We start from the raw sequence: 14,807 nt of genomic DNA on the forward strand, positions 1-14,807 counted from the left end.
CTCACATCTATCACGGCCCAATTATCTGCACTGACTACATAGGTAGCTTCTTTGAATAAGATCACTGTTGCAGATTCCATTGGAGTTGAAGGATCACATAACCCAGAGGAAGTTAATTATATTAATCCTAATGGCTATCGAGGTTATGGAGCTTACAGAGGTAATCCTATTCCTAATGCTTATCACCCTAGTTTGAGGAATAATGAAAATTTTTCATATGCTAACAATACTAATAAGGGTGATGGTAAGTTGTCTTTGGAGGATGTGGTTAGTACTTTTGTGCAGGAATCAGGTAAGAGGATGGCAAGAACTGAGTCTTGCCTTGACAGCTTGGAGACGCACATGGCCAACATGGGTTCTGTGTTGCAATCCATGGAGACTAGCATAGGGCAATTGGCGAACGCACTGAAGGATAATAACAGAGGCCAGCTTCCTAGAAATACTGAGGTGAATCCCATAGAACAGTGTAAGGCCATAGAGTTGAGGAGTGGACAAGATGTTGGAGTCCAGGAACATGCAGCTGATGTTGAGAAAGAAAAGGAACTCGAAGAGAAGGAGCTTAAAACTGAGCCAAAACCGATGTACAAGCCTCCACTTCCCTACCCGCAAAGGTTCAAGAAGAAGGCGTTGGATGAGCAGTTCTCCAAATTCTTGGAGATTTTCAAGAAAATTCACATCAACATCCCCTTTGCTGAAGCTTTGGAACAAATGCCGAACTACGCAAAATTTATCAAGGAGATGATGTCCAAGAAAAGGAGACTGCTAGAGAACGAGGTTGTCAATCTGACTGAAGAGTGCAGTGCGGTGCTTCAAAAGAAAATGCCACAAAATCTTAAGGATCTAGGGAGTTTTACTATTCCTTGTTCCATTGGTGATTCTTATTTTAATAATGCACTTTGTGATTTAGGGGCTAGTATTAATTTAATGCCGTTATCTATTTATAGGTCCTTGGAGTTGGGAGACATGAAATCGACTAAGATTTAATTGCAATTGGCGGATCGGAGCATTACATATCCCCTTGGCATTGTTGAAGATGTTCTAGTCAAGGTGGATAAATTTATCTTCCCAGCGGATTTTGTGATCCTGGATATTGAAGCGGATCATGGGGCTCCGTTGATTTTTGGACGTCCATTTTTTGCTACGGCTGACGCAAAAATTGAAGTGAAAAAGGGTGAATTGCCGATGGGTGTGGAGTGCGAACGGGTGATTTTTAATCTATTTATGAACGCACCTAATCCATCCATCGAAGAATTATGCTTAATTGAGCCGGTTGTGAAGCTAGAGGGCTATCAAAGAGCTAATATTGTGGTTGAATCGTCAAAGAAGAAAAAGCCAAATTTACCACCAATGAAGGCCACGAAAAAGAGAGCAAAACTTAAACGGCGGATCGTGGAATTTATTTGGCATGTGAAGGAAAAAGGAAAGATCTAACACCGGTGAAAGTCGGGCTGACGACTTTAAACCAAGCGCTACTTGGGAGGCAACCCAAGCATTTTTATTTTATTTTATTTGCTTTTATTTTCAGTTTATTTAATTTTATTTTTTTTTTATTTAATTGTTTTAATTTTTTTTTTTCAATTTTTTGAGCTTAATTCTTGTTAATTTTCAATTTTTTGTGAACGGCTACAGAAACTCAAATTCGAGCAAGAGGCGCGCCCGCCCCGTTAATCTGAGCGCCCGCGCCTTACCCCGGAAGAAATTGGCTTGATTTGCGAACCAGAGGCGCGCCCGCGCCACTTATCTTGAGCGCCCGCGCATCCTCATCGCTTCTCTGATGCAAACGAGCACTCCAACCGCGCAACACAAAGCGCAATCGCGCATCCCATTAGCCCGTTAGCGCCTCATTAAGCGCAAAAGAGAGTCCCATCCGCGCAAATCAGGCGCAAACGCGCACATCATCAGCGCATAATCCAGGCGCAAACAACGATTCCCATCTGCGCTGAAATTAGCGCAAACGCGCAACAAAATCGCGCAACAGCGCAAAAGCGCATATGGAACGCGCAAATCTTGCGCAAACGGGATCCTGAGCATATTAAAAATTGCATCACAGAGTTCACGAAATTCACTGTCTGTCTCAAATTCTCCTATTTGTGCACTAATTGCCTTCGAAAATCCTCCTATCATTCAAATTAAGAGAATCATTGGGAGTTCATCTTCATTACTAGAACAAAATCTCAAAAGTTGTTTCTCTGACTCCTCCACGCTATCGCACAGAAACAGGGGGATTTCGGAGGGATTTTGAAGATTTTTTTTTTGTGAACGGTAAAAAAGCTCAAATTAGTTTATCCTCAATTCAAGCTGTGTTCTATTTGACTTGAGAAGTTGATTTCAGCTATTTTTTGGTATTATGAACGGTATTGCGTGTATGTTTGGGTATAATTGAAGTAGTGCACGCCATGTGTTTGATGAATTATCTGGGAAATGGTTGTGGTTAAACGTGTTGTGCCATGTGTTGAGACTTTGATAATTCAATCGGCTATTCCTATTGATTTGTGTTGAATTATTGAGTTATAATGCCACCAAAGACTAAGGGTAAGGGATCACTGTCTTCATCCTCCACTGCCCCATATGATCGTCATCGGTTTTGGAATGCTACAGCCGAATCAAATTATGTTGATTTGACGGAAAAGGAAATGCAAAAAGAAAGAGGAATGAGCCAGAGAGAGCTTGATGCTCCGGCACTAATTGAAGCAAGAAGAAGAGGATGGGAAACGTTTGTTAAGAGTCCGTCAGAGGTCGTTATATCTTTGGTTTGTGAATTTTACGCCAATCTAATGGTAAAAGATGTGAATTTCAAGGTTAGAGTTAGAGGTAAATTGGTGTCTTTTGATAGTCGCACAATTAGTGATCTTTATGACATGCCAAACATTGAAGATGATGAGTATCAGGCATTCAAAAATGTGCCATTTCCCGATGATCTAGTACTTCAGACTTTATGTCATGAGGGAGCGGAATGGAAGAAAAATGCAAGGCACGAGCCTGTTGCATTTTCATCTATTTTTCTGCGACGAGAAGCGAATAACTGGCATGAGTTTGTAGCTGCCAGGATGTTTCCATCTGGGCATACATCAAATATGACAAAGGCTAAGGCCACTCTTATTTACTGCATTGTGACCGGAAAATCTATTGATGCTGGGAGGGTAATTCAAGAGTCTATCATTGCTGCTGCTAGGGGATCTTCGACTATCAGTTTACCCCATTCTTCTTTGATTACTGAGCTTTGTTAGAGTGCCGGTGTTGTGTGGGATGATACTGAGCAGATTCTTCAGATACGGGGTCCTATAAAAAATTACTGATGCTTTGAAACGAGATAAGAAGACGAAAGCAGCTAGTACTTCTGAACAGGCAGCTGAACCACCGCAGCCCTCTGAGCCACTACCACACTTTGAGCCAGCACCTTCCCATTTGGAAGGACCTATGTCCTTACCAACGCATCCGGCCACTGAGTATTTTACTCGTGATGATTCTACGGCCGTGCTTGCTCAGATGAAGAAGCAGTGGAATATGATGCGAGCACATATGACATACATGCATGACTTCACTGCCGCTCTCGCCCAGAATTATCCGCCCACTGTTGTGCCTTATCCACCTCCTCCGCAGTGGTCTTCTGATGATACTGCTGATGCTGCACCTTCTTTCCATGGAGATGATGATGATGACGCCGAGTCCTGATGCTCGGTGTCGAAGGTATGAGTCTCTTGTTCTTTTATTGTTTTTAATCATTAGGGACAATGATTATATTAAGTTTGGGGGGATGAATCATTTTGTGCAATGATTTAGTTGAGTAGTTGAATTTTATTGTGTTCTTCATAAATAAAATTTTTGTTGTTGAGTTGAGTTGAGTTGAAAAGGAGTCAAGAAAGAAATGGATGCATGGCTGATGAAAATATTTTTTGTGTTATAACTGAAATCCATGATTGTCTACCTATCTGACAGATATTTTTGAAAAAATGGAACCAATTAGATGAACAATTTCCTATATACTCTGTGATTAATATTTGAATCTGATTTTTGAGACATACAAACATAGATATGATTGAGGCATTGTTTGAAATTTTTGGGCCTGATTTTCCTTGAATTATTTTATCCTTAGTTGCCTATTTGAGCTTACACGTATATTAGTACATTGAGGTACGAGAAAATCTGATTTTTTTGTGAAAATCATCGTTTACTGCTGATGATTATCTTTTCTGCACTGATCGATATTTGTATGAATTAATTGTGGATTGAGACTTGTCTAGAACTAGTTCGAACACTCTTCGAGGCGAAATATGGGCAAAACTGAGATTAGGAATGATTTAGGCAATTTTTCTGAATTCGTTTGAGCCTTTCAAGCTACCTGTTAATATTTTATCTCTAGCACCTTGTTTGAGCTTTATTGAAAATCGAATGGCATGCGTGTAAACGTGTGATTAAACCCCCATTCGTCATTATTTCAAGGTCCTACATTGACTACCTAATTAGCCTAAACACTAATTCCTACCTTTAAGGGAGTAATTTGAATGCTAAAATGTTGTATGCTCCTAGTTTTATTTGTGAAAAATGGAATGGTGTGGTGGATGAATTGAAAAGAAAAAAAATGAAAAAGGTAGTAGAAAAAAAAATGATGAAAGTTGAAAAGAGTTGTGAAAGAAGATGAAGTTGAGAAAAAATTAATGAAGTGAATTGAAGAGAAAAAGTGTGAAATTGTGAATGAAAAAGGAGTCGTAATTAGAGTTTGATAAAATTATAAATTACTCCTTAATTTGAATTCTTATCCTTTATTTGTAGACATGAGCCAGGCCTTACATTATAAGCTTATTAAGTCCTATTGACCGAGTCTCAGTTGCCCAATATACTAGTGGAGAAGAGTTGCGAGAATTTAGCCTATGGACTGTTGATTGATGTTTTTAATGATTATGAATTTTGATCGAAACACGCACACACGCTTATTCTTTGCATTTACCATTTGTGAGCGTTTTTTATAATTATCCTATTTTTGATCCCTAGCTACCTTGAAAAGTCCTCATGATCTATGAATGTTTAAATTGAACTTGGAGAATGGTGTTTTGAATGTGAGTTGCGGAGATTGTGAGTTTATGCGGTTATTTTGTTACTGGCTGAAATTTTAAAGTGTTAGTTGGGCGTGATATGATTGGATTTGAAAATTCTTTGAAATCATTGCAGATGCCATTGTTCCATAATATTTCTTGACTATTCGTATGAGTTTGATAGTAGTAGTTTTTAGAATTTATTGTTTTGAATAGTTTTGCTCGGGACTAGCAAAAGTCTAAGTTTGGGGGTATTTGATAAGTGTATTTTATACACTTAATTTATATATGATTTTAATTGTTAATTGCTTGTTTCGAGCAGATTTATGTTGTGTTGTGTTGTTTTTGTGCTTGCAGAGAATTATTGAATTTATTTGGAAAAGTGATGAAAAATGAGAATTTGTGAAGAAAATAGAGAAAGTTGGAAGAGAAAGAGAAAAGAAGAATAAAAGGAAAAGAAAAGAACGATCAGACAAAAGAAGAGAAGGAATAGTGTTGGGCTTTATTATTGAGCTTAAAAGTCAGCGCTTAATTTAGCGCTAATGAGGAGAATAGGAAAGCTATCGCGCTTGGTTTTTGTTGAAGCGAGAGAATTGAAGTCGAGATTTAGGCGCACCCGCGCCGTTCCTAGAGCGCCCGCTCCGATCGTGAGTTGGAAATTTTATTATCTTAGGCAAGTATTCTATGGGATTTTTGGATGGACTTTTTCACACGATATAAAAGGATTTTTGTCAGACTTGAGAAAGGGGGGAGAGCCGCCACACACACATTAGAATATCAGAGATTGAGATCGTGAACTTTTGTGATTTTTTGGAGCTTAACTTGAAGAACAAAGACGGAGTTCGATAGTCCGGACACGACGTCGACGACGGATTTGATTTCTTACTTTTATTTTATTCTGAATATGTTTGGATTTTTGAATATGAATTGTTTTATTCAGAATTTTATTATGAACTAATTTTTTAGAGTCTAGAGGTCGGATGGAACCTAGTGTAGACGCTTTCATGAATTCTTGATTTTATTGAATTGAGTTTCTTCTAGATTAATTGTTCTTTCTAGAATTGATTGTCTTTTCAATTATCTGATCAATAATTGATTTGTTATATTTATTTGAAATCATTGCTCGAAAGAGGGGATTTTGAATAGGACATTAGGAACTACACTGTTAATTATTTTATACAGCTCGGGAGAGTGTATAATTTTAACAGAGCTTTTAAAAAGAACATTGTTTTGTGATAGATCACTGCGATAAATTCTTAATAGGAATATTGGAATTGAATTGTAGTTGATAAACATTATTTATTGCTCGGGAGAGGGAAATAATAAACTTAAGTGTTCTTGGCTATTAATTGACTGAAATTCATGAAGATTAATTATTTAGAATTGACTGTTGTTGAAACCAGGTGAAATCTATACCTCTAGACAATTTTTCTCTGACTGATTATTTCGAAATGTTGTGTGTGTGCTATTTTAAATCTCTTAATTATTTATTTTATTGCAAAATTCTCAAAGTTTGATTTTCTAGATAAAGTTTAGACTATTCTAATTACAAGTACTAAATATTTTCATTTTAATATAGTGAATAATTCAGATATCAATCTCACAGGGAGTAAAATGAAAATATTTCATTTATCACCGATGCAGTGGAGATGATCCGTAAGAGGATTAAGGAAGCCCAGGATTGACAGGCTAGCTACGCTAACACTCACTGCAGACCGTTACATTTGGAGGTAGGGGAACATGTGTTCCTAAGAGTATCACCTTTCCGGAAGGTGATGAGATTTGGACTCAAGGGCAAGTTGTTGCCGAGATTTATTGTTCCGTTTGAGATTCTTGAGAAGGTTGGAGGTGTGGCTTATCATTTAGCCTTGCCACCGTATCTTTCCAGAATTCATGATGTGTTTCACATGTCCTTGTTGAGGCAGTACGTGGCGGATGAATCGCACATCTTGCATCCGACCGAGGTGCAATTGGATCAGGATTTGTCCTACGTGGAGAGACCTCTCAGGATTCTTGACAGGAAGGACAAGGTGCTTCGCAACAAGAGCATACCTGTAGTGATGGTGCAGTGGCAGTGTAGAGGAACTTAAGAAGCAACTTGGGAGATGGAGAGCCGGATGCGAGCTGAAAATCCAGAGTTGTTTTGATATTTTGTACTTTTCTTTGAAGAAAGATTTGTGCTCTGTAATGTTCAATTGTAATAAAGAACTTCATGTTGAGTTCTGTACTTTTTTTCTCTGACTTTAATTTCGAGGAAGAAATTTCTTAAATGGGGGAGAATGTAGTGACCCGTACCTGGAATTAATGATTATTGAGTAATTAATCATGTAATCATATTTTTATTAAGTAAAACATGATTAAGGAAATTCCAAATGGATTAACGGATTCCAGAAATGGATCCAGGACACTCGAAAATAGCCGCGAAGGTTCCAAGGGTGGTTCGGAGGGTTCGGAGGATCCTAACCAGGTTAGGAGGCTCCGAACTTGCATGGCCAGCTGTCCAAAAATAATACGTCATTGGTGACATCACTGATGGGACTTCGGGGGATCTGAAGTCAGGATCGGAGGCTTCGAACAGGATCGGAGGATCCGAAGTCAGGAACGGAGGATTCGAACCGGATCGGAGGCTCCGAAGTCGGGTTCGGAGGCTCCAAACTTCGTCTATAAATAGAGGACCGAGATTTCATTTTCAAGTACACCTTTTCTATTTTCTCTCTCGATTACTAGACTTTCTAACTCAGATCTAGGAGATTCTAGGTGTCCTATTGAGGATCCAGAAGTGGCATAGCGATCCCGGCGTCGTAGAGGAGCTGTGGTCTAGTTTTGAGGCAAGTGATAGCAAAGGGCTGACGACGGACGCAGGTATAGCTTTGACTTCCTAAAAATATTTAGGAGTATAGAATAGCTAAATTAAGGCTTTTAGAGCTTAAATAATGATGCATGGATATTTGCATTGTAGACGCCTTAGGGTGGACTTGTAGGCGTGAGATCTAGACCAGTGGTGCTAGGATTTACCTGCAGTGTTAGAGGTACGTAAGTACTGACCGAGATAGCCGGCATGATATATATGCTTATATGTTGCATGAGTATGTGCTATATGTTTTCCATGATTTACTGCTTTAGCACATGCATGCTTTTAAACTGGACCGCATCCCGAGAGATGTAAGTCATTGACAGTTTCCATAGGGAGCTTGTAACTCATCATGGACTCAAGTCAGGTATTGTCAGTTTCCATATGAGCCTTGCGTCCCATTTTGGATTCGAGTCAGGTTTCGGGGAGGCTCAGCCCCTGGTTTTGCTATCACTAGGAGCGACTATGACGGTGGAGTAGACGCTATAATTGATAGGGTGAATATACGAGTACCCCCGCGGAGTCGCTCTCTGGCAAGGTGCTGTATATTTGGAGGCGCCCTGAGCAGACTGTTTTACACAAGATTTTAAAGTTATTTGCTTGCTGCATATTAGTTTATATATAATTTCTTTTGTATTGAGCGTTGTCGCTCACGCCTTGTGTTTGGTGTTCTTAGAATACCTTGTTGTGGGGCAGATTTGAGGCTAGACGGTCCAGGAGGCTCGCATCAGGAGTGAGACCGGTGTCAGTGGCAGCGAGAGTTTAGTGGTAGGGTTGTGACCCTAAGAACTTTCGATTTGGTTGTATAAATATATTGCACTATTGTTATCATCGGTTGTATTCTGCCGATCAGATTTGTTGTATTTTGAATATTCCGCTATTCACGCTTTTATTATTATTGCATGCACTTAATTAACTCTTATTAGGTAGTGGATCCGGATAGGGTCGCTACAGAGAGGATATCTTATGATTCAAGATTCACGCACTTCAAAACATTTTAGTTGCTTTATAAAAAAATCGGTTGTTGAAGCAATGCACAGATATCAAGAATCAAGAAATCTGATAGTTACTCGAAATGTACATTGCTAAGGGTATGTGCAGCTGTCTGGGCCAGTTGTTTTCCTAATTTAGAAGCAATCCAAATCGCGCATTAAAAGGAGTGTACTATCTATCAAGGAAGACGACGACAACAGTACTCTTGCATGCTCACAGCCTAACGTTGAAAGGATTTATGCAATAGACAGTATAAATAGAAGAATGCTCTAAGCAAGAACACAAGAATCGATCTATCTGTTTATCCAAGAACTCTCGCTTATAGATCTTGTATTCTCAGTCGCTTTTGAGAACTCAAAAAAGACATATTATTTACTGCTCAATCAACCCTCTCACAATATTTTTAACTGATCTTTCAAGGACCACTTTAAGGTTCCTCAAAACTCTCTCGACCGCTTCAAAGATAGAAATCCTTATTAGAAAGTTTGAGTATTTGGATCGAAAGATTCAATCTTCTTGTGTAGTATCTTGTGTTTAGTTGATAAGATTTGAGGTCTTATATTTGAGTTAACTAGGAGTTCCGAGTTAGGCAGTGTATAAGTCCTAAAGTTGGAGTGGATTGTTACAAATCTTGTAAAACCAAAGTCTTCTAGTGTTCTTCATTTTTAAGTGGAAGAAGGAGAAACATATAATGATTTTGCCCTCGAACTTCCATATACCATGTGTTCCGTTCTCTGCTTTTACTTATCTTGTTGATAGCATTGATTGAGTTGAGTATAAAATACTCACTGAAAATTTCATGCTATTTTCGCACTACTTGTTGTTTGATCATTTTAGTGTTGAGATATTTGGTCTAGTTTGTGTAACACCAAACTCGACCGACTATAAATTTCATTAAAATTTTTAAAGAGTGTGTATTCATCTCCTCTATACACAACCGATCCCAACAAATTTAGCGGGACGATGCTGTTATAAAAACTTAAATTATATGAAATAATATATAATTTTTTAAAACTAATTTTGAAACTTAATACATATATACATATATATATATATATATTAAGTATGAGAAATTTTCAGCTGCCCAACCAATGATGTCCAACTCATCCCCGACAACTAAAACCCGTTAGTCGGTTTTAGTGATACGAAATTTTAAAAAAAAACAACTAAAACCTGGTAGAGGGTTTTAGTGGTCGGGGACGAGTTGAGCAGGAATGGCTGGGCAGCTGAAAATTACTCTATTAAGTATATGCATGTGCATAGGATATTAATTTATATTTTTTTAATCCAGATATTATCTTATAATTAAAGATAAAGAAAGTATTAATTTTATAAGTTTGTATATATATATATATATAGTGATGATCACCTGCACTCTAGGGTGCATGATTTTTCGTGTGCGACCACTAAAGCCCGGTACCAGATTTTAGTATTTTTTTACACTAAAACACGGTATCGGGTTTTAGTTGTCGCACATAAAAAACTCTACACCCTATGGTGCAGATGATCAAAATTATATATATATATATATATACACTACTATATAAAAAACCTGTCTATTATAGTAACTGCCTTGAAGACACCAAATTTATTTATTCCAAAATTACCATTTTATACTCAATATTTCACTAAAAAATTCCAACACTAACTCCATGATTTGCTTTAAAAAAAAAAATTATCTTTCATTTTTTACTAGTATATATATATATGATAAAACCTAAGTTGTTGTGCATCCATCAGTCACTCCTCCGCTTCTACTCGGAACTAAACTTCCACAAATATCTCAGATCAAGTAAGCTACGATCTCCTTCTTCAATTCATGAATGTTTCATGCGTTTGAGGGATCGATAAAATTCTCGCAATTAATCATTTCTCGTGCAAAAATGGCACTGCAGATTTATCGTGTGATTCTTCGTTCTTGTTTGTGTATTGATGATAATTTGATGATATTTTTGGATGGAATTGATCAATGACGAAAGCACATCTTTTGGTCCTACGAAAAAGAGGATTATCAGGAATTTTTTTTTTATGATTGTTGGGGTGTTGGGAGGGGGAGGGGGTGGGGGAGGATTAATCGATCGAGATGAATATGTGGCGATTTGTACGTTGATTGGCATATTACGCTGTTTTGATTCTTTGCTAGTTGTAAAGAATGACGCATGATTTGGGAAGACCCATCTTTTTCTTTTGTTTTGTATGAACAATTTGTGAGAAGAGAATCTTTCTGCTGACCTGTATTGTCTGATTATGTTTAATTTAAATCTGATGTGTACTTGTAAAATACACACATTTTCTGGTTTAGCCAGGAAATTTGAGGTCCCATTGGAGTATTTTCTGAAATTTCCTCAAGAATAAACGTTTTGAGAAAAAAAGAATTCATTGTTTCTCCTCTTCCGAAGTCCTAAAAAGGATTTGGGCCACCTCGCCGACCACGAGCAAATATGCAGCCATTATAGAGTCCGCCAACGTCCCCGCAGTCACCACCAACACCTTTTTTTTAAATGTTTTTGACTCCTTTTCATATTTTGTTTAGCTCCGATTTCCTACACCGCCTCTTCTGTCCTGTGTTGCTCTATAACGATGTCTCCATGGTGTCATTCTTACACAGATCCTCCACTATCCCTCCAGTTTTTCCTTTTTAAAAAAAAAAATGTAAAACATATCTAGGAAGTACATTGGGGAGGGTAATTGAGGACCTTGGGATTTATATCAGTCACTCTCTATTTCACCAACCAAAAACCGTTGGCAAATGCTCAGACCAGAATGTGATCTGTGCATTTTCTGTCCTTTGCTGTAATATTAAATTGGTGAGCTTGTTTCTTTGATATATTTCTGGAACTTTTCATCTCTTTTTTGTTAGGATGATGTTTCGTGCGCTTCGAGCGTTGTTCTTCGACGAAAGGATTCTCAAGACTGCTGCTCAGCGCCACAAGAGTTTGGTGGCTCCATCCCTGCAACCTCAGATGCTTGCACGCCATGAATCAACATCAGCTGCACGCATAGAAGAGCATGGTTTTGAAAGCACCAAAATTGCCGACATTCTTGCCGCTAAAGGTGAAAACGCAAATGGGTCCTGGCTTTGGTGCAAGACAGATGACACTGTTTATGATGCCGTGAAGTCTGTATGCATTTTTCTCTTTAGTTCTATGTTTGTTCATGGTCAATAGACATCATATATCCTTGTACTCTTAGCACTTGATTTAAGTATTTCCTTGGCGTCAGTGGCCATAAGGCCGGTAATTTGATATGAGACACCCTGAAGCACATGCATTGCAGATGACGCAACACAATGTTGGAGCTTTATTGGTTGTCAAATCTGGGGAGCAGAAGTCAATTGCTGGAATTGTCACAGAAAGAGGTAGATGCACTTCCTTATACATCTAAACTGATTGCTGATGCCTTCCACTTTTGACTTGAATTTGCTCACACAAAAATGATTGTAGTTTTAGAATACCTACTTTTGATATCTTTAACTATATCTTCGACATAAGTGTGTATGCTCATTTAGTATATGAGTATATTTGTGGACACACAAGTACATATATGTATTTTTATGTATGTGTTTATAAATGTATTACCTGCATCAGATTTGACTGGTCATTGATTTTTCTCCTATTTTGAGAATATTGAGCTCTGTCATTTCCAGGTTGCAGATGTATATATATTGGTCAGTAATAGGCAATTTCTATTTCTTTGACTCGTATAATCTATAAATCATAATTGCTTTGCACACACTATCAATTTTTTTGATGTATATTGGTCACTAATAGGCAATTTCTATTTCTTTGACTCGTATAATCTATAAATCATAATTGATTTGCACACACTATCAATTTTTTTTATGTATATATTTTTAAACTTATTATTTTTCTAATCGTGTGTGTACATATTTAGTATTTACTAATATAACATTTATTTCATAAACTAAAATCCATCAATTAATAAATGTATTATAAATTATCTTTTATTTTAAAATAAAATAATTAAAAAACAATTACTGCTTAATCATGTCCTACTAATAATTTCAATAATAAAAACCGTTTTTGAGTATGACTCCCGATGGAAAACGAGCATTTTTTTTCTGTTTCTAAGCAAAATATTTTTTATTTTTAAATAAACACCTATTTTCTTTCATCAGGAAACAAAAAACAGTTTATGTGATAAGAAAAAACAGAAACATAGACAAAAATTGAACACATTGCTCTCAAACAAAACCTTAAGGCCACTTTCACCTTTACCCATATATTTCACCACCTCTTCCACTGGATTAAACTAGTATACTGAAAAGTTGATTGCATACGAAGAATTTGAATCTGGTTATCATAAGCTATTTCTCTAACCTATTCCATTGTGATTTGCTGTATCTCTGTGTTCCATTTGTTGATGCTTGTTAACCTTGGACCAGATTATCTGAGGAAAATGATTGTACAAGGAAGATCATCCAAAACAACTAAGGTTGGAGACATCATGACTGAAGAGGTATATCTGTAGTGAGTTCCATTCAATTTTCATGTGATCGTATGTGCTCATGGGCACGATCAGTTGTCATTTGAATGTGAATTTTGTAAATTCCGTAGCCTTTTAACATGCCTTTTACAGAACAAGCTTATTACAGTAACACCAGATACCAAAGTCCTGAAGGCAATGGAACTCATGACAAGTAAATACTTAATTTTTTTCTAAATAAAAAGTTATGAATTATGAAAAGTATTTCACCACCCTTTTGATATTCTTGATTGGCAGATAATCGGATCAGGCACATTCCAGTGGTTAATGAAAGTGGAATGATTGGTATGGTGTCGATTGGAGATGTGGTTCGTGCTGTGGTGGGCGAGCATCGTGATGAATTGAATCGGTTGAATGAATTTATAAAAGGTGGTTACTAGATGATGATGATAAGTGGTCGATGTCAAATTTCAAGTCTTGTGAATATGTCATGCTGCGTCCATCTCTTGGACTATCAGAGATGAAGTCTGTTAATAAAATCAGCAAGAATAACGTACTTGAAAGCTACTTGATTTTGTGTGTTTGTTGCCCAGTACAGAATGCTTAATTTAAGATTGCTTTTTAGGGAAAATAATTATAATGAGAGTAATATGTGAACATCGAGTTACAATGGGTGAGATAACATGAGATGGAGCGCCGATACACCAATAGAAGTGTCGGCTAAATGCTTTTCTGGAAAATTGTTTGTAAACATTTTTGTTGGCAGACCATATCAAAAAAACATGAACAAACAAATAACATTCTATTGACTGTATTAACAATTATTTTTTTCTCTATGAAATAATGTTACAAGGTGCCTCATTATATACACAACTAGCAAGCCTAAATTTAACGACAAAATATTTGCTATCTTAAAATAACTCAACACATAAGGTAAAAATAGTTCCCAATAATTCTGTACAAATAATAAGTTTACTTCCATTTCTCGACACTCCCCACTCAAGTTGGTGCAAAGATATTCAGCATGCCCAACTTGCTCGTGAAACCTTCAAACTTAGGTCGAAAGTGACCTTTAGTTAAGCCATCATCAATATGCTAAGAGTAGGATCACAAAAGGCATACATATTATACCACTTTCCAACTTCTCCTTGATGAAATGACGGTCAACCTCAATAGGTTTAGTTCTATCGCGTTGGACTGGATTATTTGCAATATTGTTGGCTGACTTGTTATCGCAGAACAGTTTCATTGGAACTTGTACTTCTAACTTCAGCTCTTCAAGAACTCTCTTAAGCCACAGTAGTTCACAAACCCCATTTGCCATAGTTTTCAGTTTTGCTTCAGCGCTACTTCTTGCCACAACATTTTGTTTTTTTGCTTCTCCAAGTGACCAGTTTTCCCCAAAAAAAAGTAAAATATCCTGAAGTTGATCTTGCCCAATCAGCATCTATAAAACACTCTATGCTCTTTTGACTACTCTTTTTGAA

The 14,807-nt window shown here is 37.2% G+C and overlaps 1 protein-coding gene across 1 annotated transcript; it reads left to right on the top strand.

Moving 5' to 3' along the window:
* Positions 1–10,559: 10,559 nt before the first annotated feature.
* Positions 10,560–13,932, top strand: LOC140874649 (CBS domain-containing protein CBSX3, mitochondrial-like). The gene is made up of 6 exons (XM_073278004.1): positions 10,560–10,666; positions 11,735–11,996; positions 12,151–12,232; positions 13,280–13,353; positions 13,474–13,534; positions 13,618–13,932. The coding sequence occupies exons 2-6, from the start codon at positions 11,736–11,738 to the stop codon at positions 13,758–13,760; spliced, it is 621 nt and encodes a 206-aa protein (XP_073134105.1). The 5' UTR covers positions 10,560–10,666; position 11,735; the 3' UTR covers positions 13,761–13,932.
* Positions 13,933–14,807: the final 875 nt, after the last annotated feature.

Source organism: Henckelia pumila, chromosome 1 (genome assembly GCF_033568475.1).
Source record: "Henckelia pumila isolate YLH828 chromosome 1, ASM3356847v2, whole genome shotgun sequence".
NCBI classification, from domain to species: domain Eukaryota; kingdom Viridiplantae; phylum Streptophyta; class Magnoliopsida; order Lamiales; family Gesneriaceae; genus Henckelia; species Henckelia pumila.